Source organism: Oncorhynchus kisutch, linkage group LG20 (genome assembly GCF_002021735.2).
Source record: "Oncorhynchus kisutch isolate 150728-3 linkage group LG20, Okis_V2, whole genome shotgun sequence".
In the NCBI taxonomy this organism is placed as follows: domain Eukaryota; kingdom Metazoa; phylum Chordata; class Actinopteri; order Salmoniformes; family Salmonidae; genus Oncorhynchus; species Oncorhynchus kisutch.
Genome location: NC_034193.2, coordinates 18,147,552 through 18,168,261, shown reverse-complemented (window position 1 = coordinate 18,168,261; position 20,710 = coordinate 18,147,552). Strand labels below are relative to the sequence as shown.

Sequence of the window (20,710 nt, the reverse complement as noted above, 5' to 3'; positions counted from 1 at the left end):
TGAAATGCAGGTGACCACTGAGCCTTCAGACTTCACCTACCCAATTTAAACCACAGAGAGAAGATAAGATGATGAAGACGTGAGGAAAAGTGGGGATGAGGAAGAGGACCTCTTGTTACAGCTGTGCGCGGCAGGAGCTGCTAGAGCAGGTTGTTTATAATGAATCCCTACCGACAGATATTTTCCAGCCCAAAGACTACAGTAATGAGCTCCCACAGTGCTCTGTGAACACTGCTCACATTCAGTTATGCATCTGTTGTCTCCCCAAACGCCACTGTTGCTTTGATTTGTTGTTCGTCCAATAGGCACACCCAAACTGCACATGGGGGTATGCTCACACACACACACACACACACACACACACAAAATGTACATACACACACACTCGTCATGAATTGAGCAGGATGACGGATTGCGAGTGGTGCCCCTCATTTGTGTTGAGATTTATGGACTGTGTGTCAACCGGAAGCAGTGCACCTTCTGCTTCTAACATCCCACAAGCATCAAGCTGTTGAGAAGAGAAGTTGGTGGCATGAGGGAATTACAAAGTTTGTGGTTAGTCAGCTGTAGAGCGAGGATGGAGGGAGCAGGAGAGAAGGTGTGTGAGAGAGAAAGAGAGAGAGAGAGAGATAACGAGAGAGCGAGAGAGAGAGAGAGAGAAAGAAAGAAAGAAAAAAGGAAGATAGAAAGAGAGAAATAGAGAAAGAGAGAAAGAGAGAAATGAGAGCGAGAGAAAGAAAGAGAGAGAAAGCGAGAGGAGAGACAGAGAGAGGCAAAAGGAGGAAGACAGATTCTGAGACCAAGCGAGAGAGACTTAAGCAGAGAATGAGAGGAAAAGTCGTAAAGTGCAACATGATGGTTGACTTCCTGTCGGCTCTTTCCTAATTAGTTCTCATTTCAGTACGCAGGCAGCAGCCTGGAGAGGCTCAGAGGGCAGGGCTCAGAGGGCAGGGCTCAGAGGGCAGGGCTCAGAGGGCAGGGCTCAGAGGGCAGGGCTCAGAGGGCAGGGCTCCTCTCCGTGCGCTCCTGGGAACCAGAAGACAAGCTTGACTGCGCTCTGTATGCCCATGTTTTATTCCCGCTGTGTCTGTCTACATTACGAGCTGACATTTTCTCTAGGGTAACGCCCAATAAACTCCCCCACCTCCATCTTCTTCAATAGCACAATCCAAGGGAGGAGATGGTGGAATTGGCGAAGAACGCCTGGGAATGTGGTTTCCAAAGTGAAAATCTCTGGGGAGAATATAAATACATTTTTTTTTTGCAGAATGTCTGGACATTTCACAGGAGTGCATATTTTTCCAATTCCACCTCGATAATCATGACCATGTTTCTGCCTGTGCAATTAAACTTGGATAGATACTGTAATAAAGTTCTCCATCCAATGAGGATAATTGGACCCCGGCCTGTCACGCTGTTATAAGTCCGTTTGGTTGTTGTCAATTCTTATGACCTGTTATAACAGTGTTTTGTCATCATGTCAACAGCAGGCTTAGGAAGGCATTATTTTCTGCTACAGAAGAACACATTACCTCCTTTATGTCTTGGAAGGCCATTCTGTCTCATGGATTCTCTCTTGGTTTATGACAGTGCTTCTCTCACCTGACTCTCGCTAAGGCTGGGTAATCTTTACTGGAGATCTCATGGTCTTTTGCGTAAAACATCAGTCATGGAGCAGTGTGTTATCTGTGTCAACGAGAGGAACTATGCAGACAGTAGACACAGCTTCCATTACAAAGAGAAAATACCCAAACTATCAAATGTATGACACTGGACAACCATATAAGCAATATAACTGGGGGTCAATCATTTGTCCAATAACAGGCAACACGTTTAGTGATACGTTTAGAAGCAGTGAGAAAGTGTCACTCATGTGCACATTCATTTCTTACCTCTGTGTCCCTTACTGGGGGTCTCTGTATGACTACAGGTCTCAAAGTGTTAACTGTCTCAAACTACTTCTTCACAATCCTACGTCTCTATCAATCTCTGTACTGTATCTCTCCTGCCCCAAGTCTCTATCAGAATGGAATTAGGTTCTCTCTCTCTCTCACGTATTGCTGTGTAGTTCTTTTGAGGGTCTGTTTGATCATCGTTCACCTGGCTATCTTACTGCTCCCCTAAGTCCTGTCTGTCCAACCATCACTACTCCATAAATTTCATGGGCATTGCTACCCTGCAGTCCTGGCATACTTTCCCAGTGAGCTCTGTAATTGGGGAACCTTTGACCTCAAGGATGTGAGTATGAGCACAGGTTTGACCAGCATACTCTAATCATCTAATGTACAATAATAGTCAATGTATCCTTTGTGGGAATATCGTGGACAATCCCCCTCCACTCTTGGACAATCACCCTCAAGCTAGTTGTGTCCTTGTATCCAATCCTTGTAAGAGAGTTGTATACATGAAACCGATCCCACCTCATGTAACCTCAGTCTAAGTACAATTATATAACGAAGCATTGGGAGAACTTTTCTAAGGATTTTAATTTAGCTTCTCCAGTTTAAAAGAATGTCCTTAATAACTCCTCATTAAATTATTATTAATTTATGCACCAAACATCCTCTCTCTGTCTTGGCAGATCATAGCGAAGTGTGCCGATAAGTGATTCTGGCCACGTGCCACAGCATACAGATGTAGGATCTTAATTTGTGCCAGTTTGCTACAGCAGGAAAATAATCCTGCAGCAACAGGAGATGTGAATTATTATGTGGATTATAATTAATGGACATTTTTGTAAAGATGTATATATTTTTTGTTTGGGCAAATGAAGTCTGAAATGTAAAAGTGGAAATTACACATTTTAGAAGCCATTTATGCACCAAACATCCTCTCTCTGTCTTGGCAGATCAGCAGTGGGCCAATTTTTTCCTAAGCGGATGGTCGGGGGGCCGAAACATAACTACAAATAATGTGTTGACGGCAAATTGTCCCCAAGAAGCACCAACAGATATGTTTGACTAAAACATAATCATTTCAAACCTTGCTTACATTTGTGTACGATCACATGTTTCTCTCTATTATGCAAGGGAACAGATTTCTTAAATTAAAATCACTTGGAGCTGATTTCCTTGTGTTTTTACAGCCTTTTATGTCCAACAATAAAAATATATATAATTTTTAAAAATGTAAATTTTTTGTTCAGAAAACTTGGGGGACCATATATAACCATATGCGGGCCATATTGGTTGGGGAGCCCTGCACTACACGTTTGTATTTCCTGCAGGTGGTCGCAAGGGGAAACATGGCCGCCATAGGCATCCTAAGCCTTTTAGAGCTGCAAAACACAGGCCATTTTCAGAGTCAGATCAGGGAATAGTGATTTTCCATATCAACAATCCATATCAACAATCAGACAGCCAAGGACAACAATAGCAGCTGTTCAAATGCTTTAGCTACTGAGCCTGCTAGCAGGGACCCCAAGTGTCATGGCAAGTCCAGGGATGTCCTCTATTGTAAACAATGTCGTGTGTGTGTGTGTGTGTGTGTGTGTGTGTGTGTGTGTGTGTGTGTGTGTGTGTGTGTGTGTGTGTGTGTGTGTGTGTGTGTGTGTGTGTGTGTGTGTGTGTGTGTGTGTGTGTGTGTGTGTGTGTGTGTGTGTGTGTATGTGTGTGTGTGTGTGTTTGTGTGTGTGTGCGTGTGTAAAAGAAATGTATGTACTAACTACTACTGTGAGTCACTCTGGATAAGAACGTCTGCTAAGTGACAAAAGAATATCACAGATATTCCCCACTTAGACATCGAGGGTTTCTGAAACGCCTCAATGTCTTGTCAAAATACTATATACTAACTATGCTGCTTCTACATTTCAGTCCTTTGGCAGTAACACTTACCAGTGCATTCAACCAGGACAATGAACAACAGCATAGTGATTTTAGCTTTGTTTATTGTAGAATATACTATTTATGGTGCCATTGTCCTCTACTGTATATCGACAGTCTCTGTCACATACAGGTAACTGCCAAAATAAAGGAAACACTTGAGTAAATGAGGGACACAAAGTGTAATGAAAGCAGGTGCTGCCACATGTGGCTCCTGAGTTGATTAAGAAATTAAAACATCCCATCACGCTTAGGGTCATGCCCAGTTGACCAGTATTTTGGCTCCCATGACTAGAAGAGGTCTCAGTGACTTTGAAAGACAGATCTCAATGGAGCATAGGGGGTTTAAAGGGGGGGAGGGTGTCTGTCACTAGATCTCAACCCAATTTAACACTTTTTGAAGATTCTGGAGCGGTGTGTGAGACATTGTTTTCAAAACACCAAATGTGGAATTTCTCATAGAAGAAGGTTGTCACATCCCTCCAGACACTTGCATCATTGCAAAGGCACATTGAATCTGTTCCTGGCGACTTTGGCCACTCGTGGTGGCCCAATGCCCTATTGTCACGTTCGTCGTATTGATGAGCCCAAGGCGCAGTGTGATATGAATACATACTTCTTTTAATAAAGAAAGAACACTCAATAAACTACCAAAACACCCGTGAAACTATATAAACCAAGTGCTGACAGGCAACTACACAGACAATAACAAACTAGAAAATGGCAACCTAAATAGGATCCCCAATCAGAGACAACGATAAACAGCTGCCTCTGATTGGGAACCAATTCAGGCCACCATAGACCTACATTACCTAGACATACAAAAAAACATAGATATACAAAAACCCTAGACAGGACAAAAACACACATACCCACCCTCGTCACACCCTGACCTGACCAAAAGAATACATAAAACATAGATAACTAAGGTCAGGGTGTGACACCTATTGACACTTTATGTTGGTGCTTCCTTTATTTTAGCAGTTACCTGTATGTCGCCTCTGTTCACCTCCTATCATGTGCAATAATCAATCAAGCACTCAATCTACCAATGAATCATCCAACCAAACAATCAAAGAACATTCAAGCTGCACTTTTTTGCTACGGCACTTACAGAACACCTAACAAGAGCCCCTGCATGAAATCCATTTTCTGTTGTGAGTAGCTCTGAATAAAAGGAGTCAAGCCCAAGGAATCCATGCACTGTGGGAGACATGATGACTTCACCTGGATCGGATGAATGACTCATTGTACATGTGAATATGGCTAGCGCCTTTACATGGCTCTAAGGCGACGTTCCAAATGGCACCCTATTCCCTTCGTAGTACACTACTTTTGACCGGGCCCATAGGACTCTGGTTACAGGTCGTGCACTATGTAAGGAATAGGGTGCCATTTGGAACACACTTTAACTATAGTATAGACTTTCTGGCCTGATTCAACAGTAAGGCGGCGAAGAGGAGACAATGGACTCTGATTACTTTCCCACTCCAGATAGACAGACAGACCGAGGCCTATGAGGGACAGACAGTGGTATTAATGTTTGTATTAGTGGGGCTGGGATCCGCAAAAGGGAGGGAATTATACAGCAGAGGTCCTCGGTTCCTCTGTTGTTGCCTAGCAGTCTTTGCAGTCAGAAAGAGAGAAGAGATAGCACTGCAAGCATATTAATCCATGTTATGGCCTCCCCACGGAGAGTAGTTTAAACAGACAGACAATCCCTCCGTTTTGTCAGAGGATCTGAGAGAATGTGAGAAGGAGGCGAGTCTTCAAAATGATGTTGTGATTTTGCTGGTGCGGATGTGTGTGTGTGTGTTTCTGTATGTACATAGCTTGTGACTGTGTGTATGCATTTACATTTACATCAACGACCTTCCGTGTAAATGCAGACGTGTTTGTATGCGAATCTACAGTGTGCACGTGTGCATGCACGTGCACTTGTGAAGTGCTAGCAAGCCAATGAAACATCAAAAGAAACTAGCAAGGGGCCGTTACAGACACACACACCGACACAAACACACACTAAGAGCACTGCTGAAGGGATTTCTCTTGCATCAGAATAGTGAGAACAGCAGCCTCCCTGAGAGGAAGAGAGGGCGAGCGATAAGCAATCCCGTTAGAACTGGGAGCCAACAGCGAACGGGGGATTCAATAAAGCTTGTGTGTGTGACATTGAACGAGATAAGAGGGAAATGGACTGCTGGCATATGAGGAAACCACCAGTTATGTAATTAGTAGGGAGGTATTATATGACATACAAATTAGGAATGCAGGGATTGGAAATCCAAATAGGAAATGGTACATTTGTGACTAAATGTTGAAATATTCTGTATATTTACCGTGGAAATGTAGCGGAGAGATTACTACACTAATGGAATGCCTCTGTGTGTAGGATGCTTCTGTCTAGATGCTACAAAGATACCTAACACTGCCATTCTACACTGCCATTCTACACTGTAGACGTTTGTTGGCCATCTATTCATTCTGAAAGCATCAACTCTTCCCTTGATGCAAATTTTGAAATTTGAGCTTCAAACACCCTTCCATCCTTTGTTCCTTCCTCTGTTCTCCTCTCCGGCCTTGTTCTTTGGTCAGCAACACACAACAGTCAGATCTCTGTCATAGGGAATTATTCATATGAAGAGTTGAATTCCAAAACGCTTTATATCCATTTTAATTTCGGGGGGGTAAATGAGCTTAATTTGTTTAAAGAAATTATGAAAGAGATTGGTGTGTTTCAGAGATATAAGTAGCACTGCTAGGTTTTACACGGTCAAATGTGAAGAAATGTACAAATTCTACATCAATGTTTAGAAAACAAAATTCCACAGAGTAATATGAGATCTGTATGTGAACATTTAGCAGATTGCCTTATCCAGAGTGACTTACAGTTAGTGCATTCATCTTAAGATAGGTGATACAAACACATATCACAGGCAAATATAAAGGATGCAAACATCCCATTCCAGCTAAACAATGCATATATAGCATTTTGCCAAAAAATACAAATACATCTCAACTGACTCAGTAGCCCTTCCATTCTACATTCTCTGTACCAACTTTACATAGTGGCATTGCAGAATATGTGGGAACCAATATGTAGCGCGGCATGGGGGATGCACAGCAGCCATATTGAGCCAGAATGCTTATTTTGTCCACTAAGAGTACCTAAACCTTGCAGACAGAACTGTTCTACAGTCGTGTTGGTTCATGTACACGGAATGTAAACGACAACTGTTGCGAATCAGGATAATGATTTACATGTTACAGATATTTTAAGTCTCTTTGGCCCAAATCCTAACCTGAGATCCAGGCAAAGTACGTTCTCGCACAAATCTCCCATTGACATCAAGGCATAACTTAGGTGTGTCCAATTTCAGCACACAGATCTCAACTTGGGACTTGGCCCCACTATGAGGGACTCAAAATACAGCGGCAGATGCATTCCTACACCAGTAACAAGTCTCAGAGGTGTGTGCCAACACTGCAACACTCACAATGAGGAGTAGAGAAGCACACAGATGCACACACATACACTATGAATGTTTATCCCATTACAGACAAATCCACAGAGACACATATTCACACTAAAACACAAACAGTCTTAGCACTGACCTTGAAGCTCCAGTAGTTTGGCTGTTGCTAGGGGGAGAAAGAGAGAGGGAAAAGGGAGAGAGAGAGAGAGAGAGAGAGAGAGCAAGAGAGAGAGAGAAAAGGATAGGGAGTTAGATATGTTCCCATCCCTTAAGCCGGACAACTGTCTTCTCCCTGACAACCGCTGCTAGTCAGAGAGAGAGATGGATGGAGAGACGTGTGGGGAACGGAGAAAAGGGGATGTGAGTGAGAAAGATCCATCTACCCGCTTCCAGTCAGACGTTTGTAAGATAATGCAGACGTGACGAATAAAGTTGGGAAGATCTGAATACTTTATCTGAGGAGAGAGAGGAGTTGAAGACTTTCCCAAGACAAAAAAAAGGAGGGGTATAAGACCATCATATTTCTCTCTCCGTCAGATCCAATCGGAAAGTGAGGGGCTAATTATTGTGATGATAGACCAGATTAACTTCCGATGTCCTTCAGTGCCATCATAATAGCCTTTTAATTGCCTGTAATTGCTTCCCAACAATGAATCAAATGTTTACAGACACTACATCCATACTAATGACAAACACACACCAGCTAGCTAGCGATCCAACTGAACACCTACTGTTCACACAATTAGCTGGCTCAAATTCAGGAGTGGATTAAAGCAATACACAGACACTGGATTAAAGAAGCTTGGCTTTTTAAGGGAATTTGGGCAGCCTCCAACGGAGAGGACAAAGTTCATTAAATCTATTAGGTTGTGTTAGGCTATTGTGACTGTGTGTAGTGTCCTTGAGTCACAGTGACAACGGTAGGCTATAACCAAGACGCTGTTGCAAGATTATGTAGGACTTGTGCCAGGGGTGTCAAGTGCACAGTTCAATTTTGGTTCTAAATTAAGGATGATACCTGACTATTTTATCACTCATCTAAACATTTACATATGAGTGATTTAACAGACGCTATTATCCAGAGCGACTTACAGGAGAAATTAGGGTAAAGTGCCTTGCTCAAGGGCACATTGACAGATTATTCACAAAGTCGGCTCAGGGATTTTTGAACCAGTGACCTTTTGAATACTGGCCCAATACTCTTAACCCCAAGGCTATGTGACGCCTAAAAAGCTTGGTCGATCTTGAATTGTGGTGGCATTTGGGCATGGCATTTTGGAGAAAATGAACAACATTTTCTATATTTTTGGGTACGTCTTCCCATTCTAAATGAACTAATATTGCAGTCTTGAAATTATTTTTAACATGATTATAACATTGTGCCACCAGTAGGAGAAGTAACACCAATGACAGTAACACCAATGACAAATTGAAGGTGTTATTGTTGAAAGAACATCTTATTTTAATAGCCTTCTTTGTTTTTATTGATCGATACAATATATGAAATACTTTGTTTACTACCTAGCTTTCAAAATAATAGGTAGATATCCCTAAAACCCCAAAACATCATCGCTACTGGGATAACCCAATGGTTTTATTTGGTTTTATTTGCCCCCCCCCCCCCCCCCCCCCCTTCGGAAAGTATTCAGACCCCTTCAGACTTTTTTCACATTCCGTTACGTTTCAGCCTTCAACAATACTCCATAATGACAAAGTGAAAAGAGGTTTTTAGACATTTTTGCAAATGTATTGAAAATGTAAAACAGATACCTTATTTACATAACTATTCAGAACCTTTGCTATGAGACTCAAAATTAAGCTCAGGTGCATCCTGTTTCCATTGATCATCCTTGAGATGTTTCTACAACTTGATTGGAGTTCATCTGTGGTAAATTCAATTGATTGGACATAATTTGCAAAGGCACACACCTGTCTATACAAGGTTCAAGGTTATACAAGTCATGAGGTCGAAGGAATTGTCCATAGAGCTCCGAGACAGGGTTGTGTCGAGGTCCAGATCTGGGGAGAGGTACCAAAACAGGGACTGGGAGACTAGTCAGGATCGAGGGAAAGATTAACTGAGCAGTACAGAGAGTACAGAGAAATCCTTGATGAAAACCTGCTCCAGAGCACTGAGGACCTCAGACTGGCGCGAAGATTCACCTTCCAACAGGACAACGACCCTAAGCACACAGCCAAGACAACACAGGAGTGGCTTTAGGACAAGTCTCTGAATGTCCTTGAGTGGCCCAGCCAGAGCCCAGATTTGAACCTGATCAAACATGTCTGGAGAGAATGTGCAGCAACGCTCCCCATCCAACCTGACAGAGCTTGAGAGGATCTGGAGAGAAGAATGGGAGAAACTCCCCAAATACAAGTGTGCCACGCTTGTAGCGTCATACCCAAGAAGACTCGAGGCTGTAATCGCTACCAAAGGTGCTTCAACAAAGTACTGAGTGAAGGGTCTGAATACTTATGTAAATGTCTTATTTCGATTTTTGATTTTTTTGTTGCTTTGACATTATGCAGTATTGTATGCAGATTTATAAGGAAATAAAACAATTGAATACATTTTGGAATAAGCCTGTAATGTGAAAGAAGTAAAGGGGCCTGTTTACTTTAGATGCATTATCATTTTTAAAGTTTCATTGTTGGACATAAAAGACAATCAAAACACCAGGAAATCAGTTCCAAATGATTTTAATGAAGGAAATCTGTTCCCAAGTCTTCCCACGCATAATACAGAGGCATATGATTGTATACAAATGTAAGCAAGGTGTGAAATGATTACGTTTGAGTCAAATATTATATCTGTTTGGGCTTCTTGCTGTCAATTTACAGTCTACAAATTATTTGCAATTGTGTTCCGACCATCCGGTCAAGGAATGAAATCAGCTCGCGGCTGAGTCTAGTTGATGATCCCTGCCACAAAGTGTTGCAGTAATGAAGGACTTACATTATGTTTTGTGATTAATAACCATTTCAGTATAAACAAATGATGAATATCTATTTTCATTTTAAAGTGTTTTTCATGGTTGCCATGGTACGGCACACAAATGCAAGAGTGACCCAGCAACATTCAGATAGTATATTCTATTCCATTAGCTCAGAGCTAGACCTTTTAACTCCCTCACTCTCAATTCCCACCCTCTTTTGAGACAGAAGGCTTAGTCCTACCCTCTGTTAAGAAAGAACCTTCCATTCCTACCCTGGTTTGAAAGGAAATATTCAATGAGTTCCTACCCTCTGTTGAGAGAGTATGTGGAGGAGAGAAGCTGGATGAAGAACGACAGAGCAGAGGCAGGAGAGGAAGAGAACAGAGGCCTGTGGGCTCCTGTGACCCAGATACAGAGAGCTTTGTGCGTCCTGCAGGCTACTGTCCGAGTCAGCGCTAGTGATCATGTGTCTGCCTGCATGGCCATATTACCACCAATCAGACCCCATGCAATATCACCACCAATCAGACCCAATGACATATTACCACCAATCAGACCCAATGACATATTACCACCAATCAGACACCATGACATATCACCACCAATCAGATCCCATGACATATTACCTCCATTCAGACCCCATTTTACTGGCCAGGCCTCTACACAGTCCCAAGACTGTTATTGCTCACTATAACTAGGACTTGACTACTGTGCTATCTAACCTCCAAACGAGCTTCAATGCCATACAACACTCCTTCCGTGGCCTCCAACTGCTCTTAAACGCTAGTAAAACCAAATGCATGCTTTTCAACCGTTCGCTGCCTGCACCCGCACGCCTGACCAGCATCACCACCCTGGATGGTTCCAACCTTGAATATGTGGACATCTATAAGTACCTAGGTGTCTGGCTAGACTGTAAACTCTCCTTCCAGACTCATATCAAACATCTCCAATCAAAAATCAAATCAAGAGTCGGCTTTCTATTCCGCAACAAAGCCTCCTTCACTCACGGCGCCAAACTTACCCTAGTAAAACTGACTATCCTACCGATCCTCGACTTCGGCGATGTCATCTACAAAATTGCTTCCAACACTCTACTCAGCAAACTGGATGCAGTTTATCACAGTGCCATCCGTTTTGTCACTAAAGCACCTTATACCACCCACCACTGCGACTTGTACGCTCTAGTCGGCTGGCCCTCGCTACATATTCGTCGCCAGACCCACTGGCTCCAGATCATCTACAAGTCCATGCTAGGTAAAGCTCCGCCTTATCTCAGTTCACTGGTCACGATGGCAACACCCATCCGTAGCACGCGCTCCAGCAGGTGTAACTCACTGATCATCCCTAAAGCTGCAGCTGTACATAGTCTATCGGCAAATAGCCCACCCATTTTTACCTACCTCATCCCATACTGTTTTTATTTATTTACTTTTCTGCTCTTTTGCACACCAATATCTCTACCTGTACATGACCATCTGATCATTTATCACTCCAGTGTTAATCTGAAAAATTGTAATTATTCGCCTACCTCCTCATGCCTTTTGCACACAATGTATATAGACTCCCCATTTTTTTTCTTCCTATTGTGTTATTGACTTGTTAATTGTTTACTCCATGTGTAACTCTGTGTTGTCTGCTCACACTGCTATGCTTTATCTTGGCCAGGTCGCAGTTGCAAATGAGAACTTGTTCTCAACTAGCCTACCTGTTTAAATAAAGGTGTAATAAAAAATAAAATAAAATAAATGATACTATGGTTGGTTGGTTGGCCCTGTCCGGGGGTATAGTTGGATGGGGCCACAGTGTCTCAGGACCCCTCCTGTCCCAGTGTCCAGTAATTATGCTGCAATAGTTTATGTGTCAGGGGGCTAGGGTCAGTCTGTTATATCTGGAGTATTTCTCCTGTCTTATCCGGTGTCCTGTGTGAATTTAAGTATGCTCCCTCTAATTCCCCTCTCTCTGTCTCTGTCTCTCTCTCTCTCTCTCTCTCTCTCTCTCTCTCTCTCTCTCTCTCTCTTCTCTTCTCTTCTCTTCTCTCAGAGGACCTGAGCCCTAGGACCATGCCTCAGGACCTGGCCTGATGACTCCTTGCTCTCCCCAGTCCACCTGGTCGTGCTGCTGCTCCAGTTTCAACTGTTCTGCCTGCAGCTATGGAACCCTGACCTGTTCACCGGACATGCTACCTTGTCCCGGACCTGCTGTTTTCAACTCTCTCTCTCTACCACACCTGCTGTCTCTAACTCTGAATAATCGACGATGAAAAGCCAACTGACATTTACTCCTGAGGTGCTGACCTGTTGCACCCTCTACAACCACTGTGATTATTATTAGTTGACCCTGCTGGTCATCTATGAACGTTTGAACATCTTGGCCATGTACTGTTATAATCTCCAGCCGGCACAGCCAGAAGAGGACTGACCACCCCTCAGAGCCTGGTTCCTCTCTATGTTTCGTCCTAGGTTCCTGCCTTTGAAGGGAGTTTTTCCTAGCCATTTCTCCTAGCCATTTATTGCTGTTAGCCTATACCTACAGTGAGTAAAGTACACCAGTGTCTAAGAACGCCATATGGGTATAATCAAATGTGTTAACTTGAACTTTAAATTGAAATATGACGTTGAGAATGGTTGCACATATTATTTGTATTAAATGTCATGTATGTCTTCTACTGTCTATATCGACCCTAATAGAATCTCGAAGCAGATATACACTATCTTGTACACCCATGATCCTATGATGAATACCAAATCAACCCCTACCCCCTAGGCAAGGTTGAAGCTGGCTTAAATATATTCAGTTACTTAAGATACAAAGAAGTGCCTAGGAGAAGTTGCTAGGGTCGGATTTGGAATTCAGCAAACGTGCCTAAGTCAACACAACATATTAGTATTTGGTATTTATGGGTGCTTATTAGAATCCCTGAAAAAGCATCAGCTGGGGTCCACATGAAATATGACATAATACACAGTACAGAACATTAAAAGTCAAGGACTGAAATACATACATTTAAAAGGTCACACATAGCCTACATATCAGTGTATACTGTACACACAATATCTAGATCTAATACTGTACCAGTCAAAATGTTGGACACACCTTCTCATTCCAGTGGCTTTCTTTATTTTATTACTATTTTCTACATTGTAGAATAATAATAATAGTCAAAACTATGAAATAACACAATAACACAACAAAGTGTTAAACAAAAAGTGTCAAAGTAGGCACCCTTTAACCTGACAGCTTTGCACACTCTTGGCATTCTCTCAACCAGCTTCATGAGGTAGTCATCTGGAATGCATTGAGACTGTGCCTTGATGAAAGTTCATTTGTGCAATTTCTGTCCTTCTTAATGCGTTTGAGCCAATCAGTTGTGTAGTGACAAGGTAGGGGTGGTATACAGAAGATAGCCCTATTTGGTAGAAGACCAAGTCTATATTATGTCAAGAACAACTCAAAAAAGCAAAGAGAAACGACTGTCCATCATTACTTTAAGACATGAAGGTCAGTCAATACGCACATCTCAAGACCTGATGAAACTGGCTCTCATGAGGACTGCCATAGGAAAGGAAGCCCCAGAGTTATCTCTGCTGCAGAGGATAAGTTCATTAGAGTTACTGGCCTCTGAAATTGAAGCCCAAATAAATGCTTCACAGAGTTCAAGTAACAGATACATTTCAACATCAACTGTTCAGAGGAGACTTTGTGAATCAGGCCTACATGGTCAAATTACTGTGAAGAAACCACTACTAAAGGACACCAATAATAAGAAGAGACATGCTTGGGCCAAGAAACACAAGCAATGGACATTAGACTGGTGGAAATCTGTCCTTTGGTCTGATGAGTCCAAATTTGAGATTTCTGGTTCCAACCGCCTTGTCTTTGTGAGATGCAGAGTAGGTGAACGGATGACCTCCGCGTGTGTGTTTCCCACCGTGAAGCACGGAGGAGGAGGTGTGATGGTGTGGGAGTGCTTTGCTGGTGACACTGTCAGTGATATATTTAGAATTCAAGGAACACTTAAACAGCATGGTTACCACAGCATTCTGCAGCGATACGCCATCCCACCTGGTTTGCGCTTAGTGGGACTATCATTTGTTTTTCAACAGGACAATGACCCAACACACCTCCAGGCTGTGTAAGGGCTATTATACCAAGAAGGAGAGTGATGGAGTGTTGCATCAGATGACCTGGCCTCCACAATCACCCAACGTCAACCCAATTGAGATGGCTTGGGATGAGTTGCACCGCAGAGATAAGGAAAAGAAGCCATCAAGTGCTCAGCATATGTGGGAACTCCTACAAGACTGTTGGAAAATCATTCCAGGTGAAGCTGGTTGAGAGATAGCCAAGAGTGTGCAAAGCTGTCATCAAGGCAAAGGGTGGTTACTTTGAAGAATCTAAAATATATGTAACGATGTGCGCTGAGAGTCAGGAAGCAAGTTCAGGGAGCAGAGTGTTTTCATAAATAAATGGAACATGATACAAAACAAGAAACTAAAACAGCACACAGATAAGAAACAGAAACAATGACGCCTGGGGAAGGAACCAAAGGGAGTGACATATATAAGGAAGGTAATTAGGGAGGTGATGAAGTCCAGGTGAGTCTGACGACTCGCAGGTGCGCGTAACGATGGTGACAGGTGTGCGCCATATTGAGCAGCCTGGTGACTTAGAGGCCGGAGAGGGAGCACACGTGACAATATAAAATATATTTTGTTTAACTGTTTTTTGTATCCTTCATGATTCCATATGTGTTATTTCATAGTTGTGATGTCTTCACTATTATTCTACAATGTAGAAAATAGTAAAAATAAAGAAAAACCGTTGAACCGCTGTAGGTGTGTCCAAACTTTTTACGGGTAATGTACATAGTGCAGTTGAAATGACAATACAAGAAATATAAAATGGCTGTGTCAGTTCCCGTTGTGCAGTAAGGTGTTCTTTTATCTGTTTTTTAAAACTGGTTTTATTCCTAGCTTGAGTGACCTGGGGTGGTATTTAATACAGTGCCTTTCCCAGCCTCTGTTCTGTTCTGGACCAGGGGACTGTGCAGAGACCTCTGGTTGTATGTCTTGTGTTGTACCAATGAGTGTCCAAACTGTGTGCCAATTGCTTAAATATAAAGGCTGGTACCTTCAACACATCAACACCTCGCACAAAGAGCAATGGTGATGCAGTCAGTCTCTCCTCAAATTGGAGCCAGGAGAGACTGACATGCATGTCCTAGCACCTACCTCTACACATCCATTTTATACTCGCATAACTCCACCCACTAACATACCAGTAGACTTATGCATAATCATATGCATTAAACACATGTTCCCACGTCCCCCCCGCTCTCTATTCATGTATTCATCCACCTTTCCCTCTTCATTCTGCTTATTTCAGTTTCCCCTGCCCACCTCTCCTCCAATGTGCACTAACAAGAGGGCGTTTCAGAACATAAAACCTGCCCCACACAAAATAAACCGTCCCCCTATGCACCATGAAGGAATTCAATGCCCTGCCATATATCTCAATTACACAAGCTGAAAATCCCACGATGGACCTATGTGTACAGAGAGAGGAAGAGGGAGAGTTAGAGAGAGAGAGAGAGAGAGAGAGAGAGAGAGAGAGAGAGGAGTGGAGCAACGGATGCCTGACCTGCATGCCAAGTAGTCATCCCTGTACCCACCCTCTCTCTCTCTCTCTCTCTCTCTCACACACACACACACACACCAGCCCCCTCCTGTTCTTTCAGACACTGCGGCACCACAACCACACCTGGCCAACACCTGCACACTGGTAAAACCTGGCATGAGCCAGCCCAGACACACAGATCATACATACATACACTCACACACCCCTCCTCTTATGCCTGCAGAAAGGAGAGAGTAGAGGAGAGGCATACCCATTGCATCTTGTCTTACCTGCACTGGTCTCAGCTACACACTCACACACTCACACAAATGAGCACACACTGGCTGGTCATAGTCACATGCACACACGCAGTCAGGTACAGAAACAGCTCTCTTCCATACATGCATATATCACTCTCTTTCTCGCTCTCCCTTTCTCCTCTCTCTCTGCCCCACATGCAGCGGCAGAAACACGTCTATTCCACAGTAACACCAGAACACACAGGATTCTGCACGTCTCCATTGATTAATGAATGAAAAGGAGAACTGGTACCGTTGCTGCTACTCAACGAGCCTGCTGCTGTCGCTGGCTGACTGGTGGTGTGCTGGTTCACATGATGCTCCACATGCCTCCCTCCCCTTCCTCCTCCCCCCTCTCCATTTTCTGACTGCGGTTGCTCTGTCCTCTCGCTCTCCCGCGAGCCCAGAGGAATCAGTAAATCCCAGGCGGTGTTGGTCTGGATATCTGAAGTAGAACCAGTGGAACTTCCTCTCTCTCTCTCTCTGTCCCTATACCGTTACAGCCCAATCGCAGTTTCAGTCATTCTCTCACTCCTCATCTCTCCCTCTTTGTTTCTCCCTCTCGCTGCTACTACTGCTGCCATCCGCCCTCTCCACTCTCTCTCTCTTTGCCTAGGCATTGCCAGCCATATGATATCATTGACTGCCTTATATGGGAATGAGGGGGGGGCAGCGCGGGGGTTGCCGTGGCAACCGTGGACTCCACCTGTTTCTCCCTCTATCTGCCCCTCCGTCTCTCCCTCTTTTTCTCTCTCTCGCACACTTCTGTGTGCAGAAATAGATGGCTGTGCCAGGGTAAATACACTGGGAAAATAAAAGCAAAAGGGAGGAAACAGAGGAGGGGATGGAGTGATACTTGGCCTTTGGAGGAGAGAGTGTGGAGAGACGGGAGTCTATGATGAATGGTGGTATTCACAGGCAGGTGATTGGGGTAGAGGGACGGAGGGATCAGGATAGAGGGATGAGGGTAGGGGAGAATAAACAGTCTACACAGCAAAGTCCTGGTGCTTTGCATCTCTAACAGCTTTGGCATGCAAGCATTGACTGCAAAGCATGTGGTGGATGAGAGGAAAAAGAGAGAGATAGAGAGGGGGATTTGATGGGTGGAAGAGGTCAACCTTTCATGTATGGATCAATGTGTCTATTTCCTTCCTATCTCAAATCTCTGTTTCCATCTTCCTCTAACACCTTCTGGTAACTATCAGCCAACGATGTCATAATAAACCGATTCATTGACATGTAGCCTGGATACTCCTGTGGTTCTCAACTGTTTTTGTACCAGGGATGGGTAATTGAGGGTATTAAGATGTTACCTGCTGTTGGCGGCCAAAGTTAGGTGATCTCTGGCCCTGAGACATACAGGGGCTGGCCGGATACTTCTGATTTTTCTGGAGGTCCATAAAGGCTTCGTGCTGGCGCTTTATGTCAGCCTTGTGAAGGTTCGTAAGGGCCTCCAGGCTCTTGGCAGCGAGGGTGTTGTGGCGTTGGCGGTTCCCAGAGGTTGGCGCCAGCCCGCCGTTGTTGTTGTTGTTGTGAGGGAAACAGCGCGTGCCGCCGTGGCCCAGGGTGTGGTACTCACACGGGAACTCTGCATCCCCAGTGGAGATCATGTGACCCTTTCTTCTCTCCCGACCTGGAAGGGTCAAAGATGAGGGAACGTGGGGTCAGGGGTCAAGATAAGAACATTTGCTGTGAAGGTTATACGGGCGAATTAATCAAAAATACTAGATCTCTGACTTTAACATTAGATTCCCTAAAGTTAAACAGCATCCTGACAATATTGATGTATGTTACAGTATGTGTTCATGGGAGGAGATGGTGAAACAGGAATATCTTAATACTATGACCTGAGTACATGAACCTGTTCTAAATAATGACAATCCAGAGTCAAGTAAGTCTCACTCTCCTTAAGATACGCGCGCACACACACACTATAACCCCATCCATCCACACACACACACATACATTCACACAAAGACACACACTTAACCCCATCCCTCCACACACACACACACACACACACACACACACACACACACACACACACACACACACACACACACACTTATCCCTATCCCTCCACACACACACCCATCAATTTATATTAATGGCCTCTAACAGCTGCAGCATTTGCTAAATCCCACAACAGTTAAGGCGACACTATTGTCACAGGGTGAAGTCCCAAATCTTGGAGATGACAGCACTCATGAATGTCAGGACCATTCTGTGTCAGAAGCCAAGATTGGATGTGAGCTGTTCCCCCTTTAGGGAGTATGTCATAGTGCAAGCTTGTGGCCATGGAGATAACTTGAATAAATTGACCAAGGACTGACACTAAAGGAGCTAAATAAACTCCCTAGGAAAAACCAAGTGAATGCCCCTTTTCAGAAAGTCGATAGTGACTAGATCTGCAAGCTAGGCATTACCAGACTATAGCAAACAGTTTTCCTGGGGTCTTCTGAGAATGGAATGGGCAGATCATGAGAGAGGAAGAGAGAGAGAGAGAGAGAGAGAGAGAGAGAGAGAGAGAGAGAGAGAAGAGCCTGTGTATCAAGTTTCAGGAGAAGACCCAGATGCAGACAGTGTCGAAGTAACAAAAGTTTACGACAGGTCAAGGGCAGGCAGAGGTCAACAAATCTGGGTGGTGTGGCAAGGTACAGAACAGCAGGCAGGCTCAGGGTCAGGACAGGCAGCATGGTCAAAACCGGGAAACTAGAAAACAGGAACTTTAGAAAAGACAGGAGTAAGGGGGAAAACGCTGGTAGACTTGACGAATGAAACGAACAGCAGTCAGACAAACAGACAGACCCCCCCCCCCCCCCCCCGGGGTGCCAGGGCGCATACCTGGTTGACCTGGGTGCCGGCGTTGGAACTCAGCGATGAGGCCTAGGTCCAGGATGTCCCTAGCGGGAACTCAGCACCTCTCCTCCGGGCCATAACCCTCCCAGTCAACCAGGTATTGGAATCCCCTGCCCGAGGTCGAACCTTCAGGAGACGCCTCACCGTGTATGCCGGTTGTCCGTTGATGAGACGGGGGAGAGAGGTGGGCCTGGAAACAGGAGACAACGGGCTGTGAGACATGTGTTTGTGTGTTCTAGACACATGAAAAAGGGGATGTATACGGAGGGTGCGGGGCTACAGAAGACGAACAGCAGAGGGGCTAATGATTTTAAAGATGGGGAAAGGGCCGATAAACCGGGGGGACGGGTCAGGATGAATCTGAGATGGGAGCAGTGGTGAAACGGTGTCTGAGGCCCCGGGAAACGCCCGGTCAGCAGCTGGGGACCATGTGAACGGAACCTTGGGAGAGGGGAGTGCAGACAGGGGGAAGCCAGGGGGCTGTGACTCGGCGATAAAAGTTGGCGAAAGGGGGAGGTCAAAAGAGACAAGGATGGGAAAGAGAGAGTTGGAAAGAAATGAATCGGAGGCAAACGTCGGGAGGTTGAAGTCGCCAAGTACAGTCCAACAACAAACTAATAAATAAAGGAGAGAATGGTCAGCATCATATACGATAGTGAACCATAAGCGTGCAAGCATCAATGCATTATTTTAAAATTCTCTATAGAGGTCCATACATTACGCCTAATGCAACATCAGCTGTTGACCATTCACTGTTGCACTCCTCTCTGTTTCCGTAAGTAGGTCTTACAGATGTTAAACAGCTGACGGTATTGAATCCATACAGTAAATCACGTCTTATGGCTGCACAGATAGAGGGATCCATATTGATTTTCTGCAGTTAAGGCCCATTACTTAGTTTGTGGATGGGCAGCTCTATGTGTGATTATCTCGAGGTTAGAAAGCCACAGCCACACAGTTGTTAAAGCTCTCCGACCGACACAGATGTTCTCAAGGTAATACAGTCACTGTTACTGCATTGTCTGGGCAGGATAAGTGCCCTGCACCCAGTTTAAAGGGATAGTTCACTTAAAAACGCTATTTTAGAATTTTGTTCATTAATCCACAAATCTACAAAAAATCAGAGGTCAAGTTTTCCAGATTGAGCTCTTTCAGTAGAGAGCAAAAACAGTGATAATGCGTTTGATATCACTTCAGAGTTGGGGAGGGATGCAGGGATTCCATGATGCAGCCATGACAGCAGAGATCTGTTAGAGGAGACAGGGAAAATCTGTCGGGGGCTGAAGGTTTTTATAATGGAACATTTGCGAAGCCAACGGCGTGTTTACACATCGATTGGACAGTATAGTATGTTATATTATAAAGTGATGACATCATGTAAATAGATGACGTATCACTTGAATTTGATATTCAATGATATCACTGTAACAATGACATGTTCAATGAAACCAGTTGAATCCATCTATACACAAGGAACCCTGTAGTTCCTCCCAATGCTTTTCTACCCTGGCAGTATAACTCACAGCAGTAGGATTCTTAATGACCTGTCACCTCTAACACAGGTCCCATTATTAGAAACGTTATGGGAGAGTTAATTACACTATTAATGCTGGTGACGAACATCCTTTTAATTTTTTCCTATTCACACTGCAGTCTTTTATGTAAACTTTGTCTCTGTAGGAGGAGGCCATTTCTCACCC

The 20,710-nt window shown here is 44.1% G+C and overlaps 1 protein-coding gene across 3 annotated transcripts in view; it reads right to left on the bottom strand.

Moving 5' to 3' along the window:
* Positions 1 to 19,198, bottom strand: part of LOC109865134 (SRC kinase signaling inhibitor 1) — a 43,708-nt gene extending 24,510 nt beyond the window's left edge. For 2 of the 3 annotated variants that reach the window (XM_031799741.1, XM_031799742.1), the window contains exons 1-3: positions 18,996 to 19,198; positions 17,465 to 17,784; positions 7,437 to 7,463 (exon numbers count right to left, since the gene is read on the bottom strand). In XM_031799741.1, the coding sequence (XP_031655601.1) occupies positions 7,437 to 7,463; positions 17,465 to 17,761 (324 nt within the window). In that variant the 5' untranslated portion in view covers positions 17,762 to 17,784; positions 18,996 to 19,198. Of the gene's footprint in view, positions 1 to 7,436; positions 7,464 to 16,404; positions 16,735 to 17,464; positions 17,785 to 18,995 lie in introns of those variants that run through there. The other variant, XM_031799743.1, reaches the window with a different exon arrangement.
* Positions 19,199 to 20,710: the final 1,512 nt, after the last annotated feature.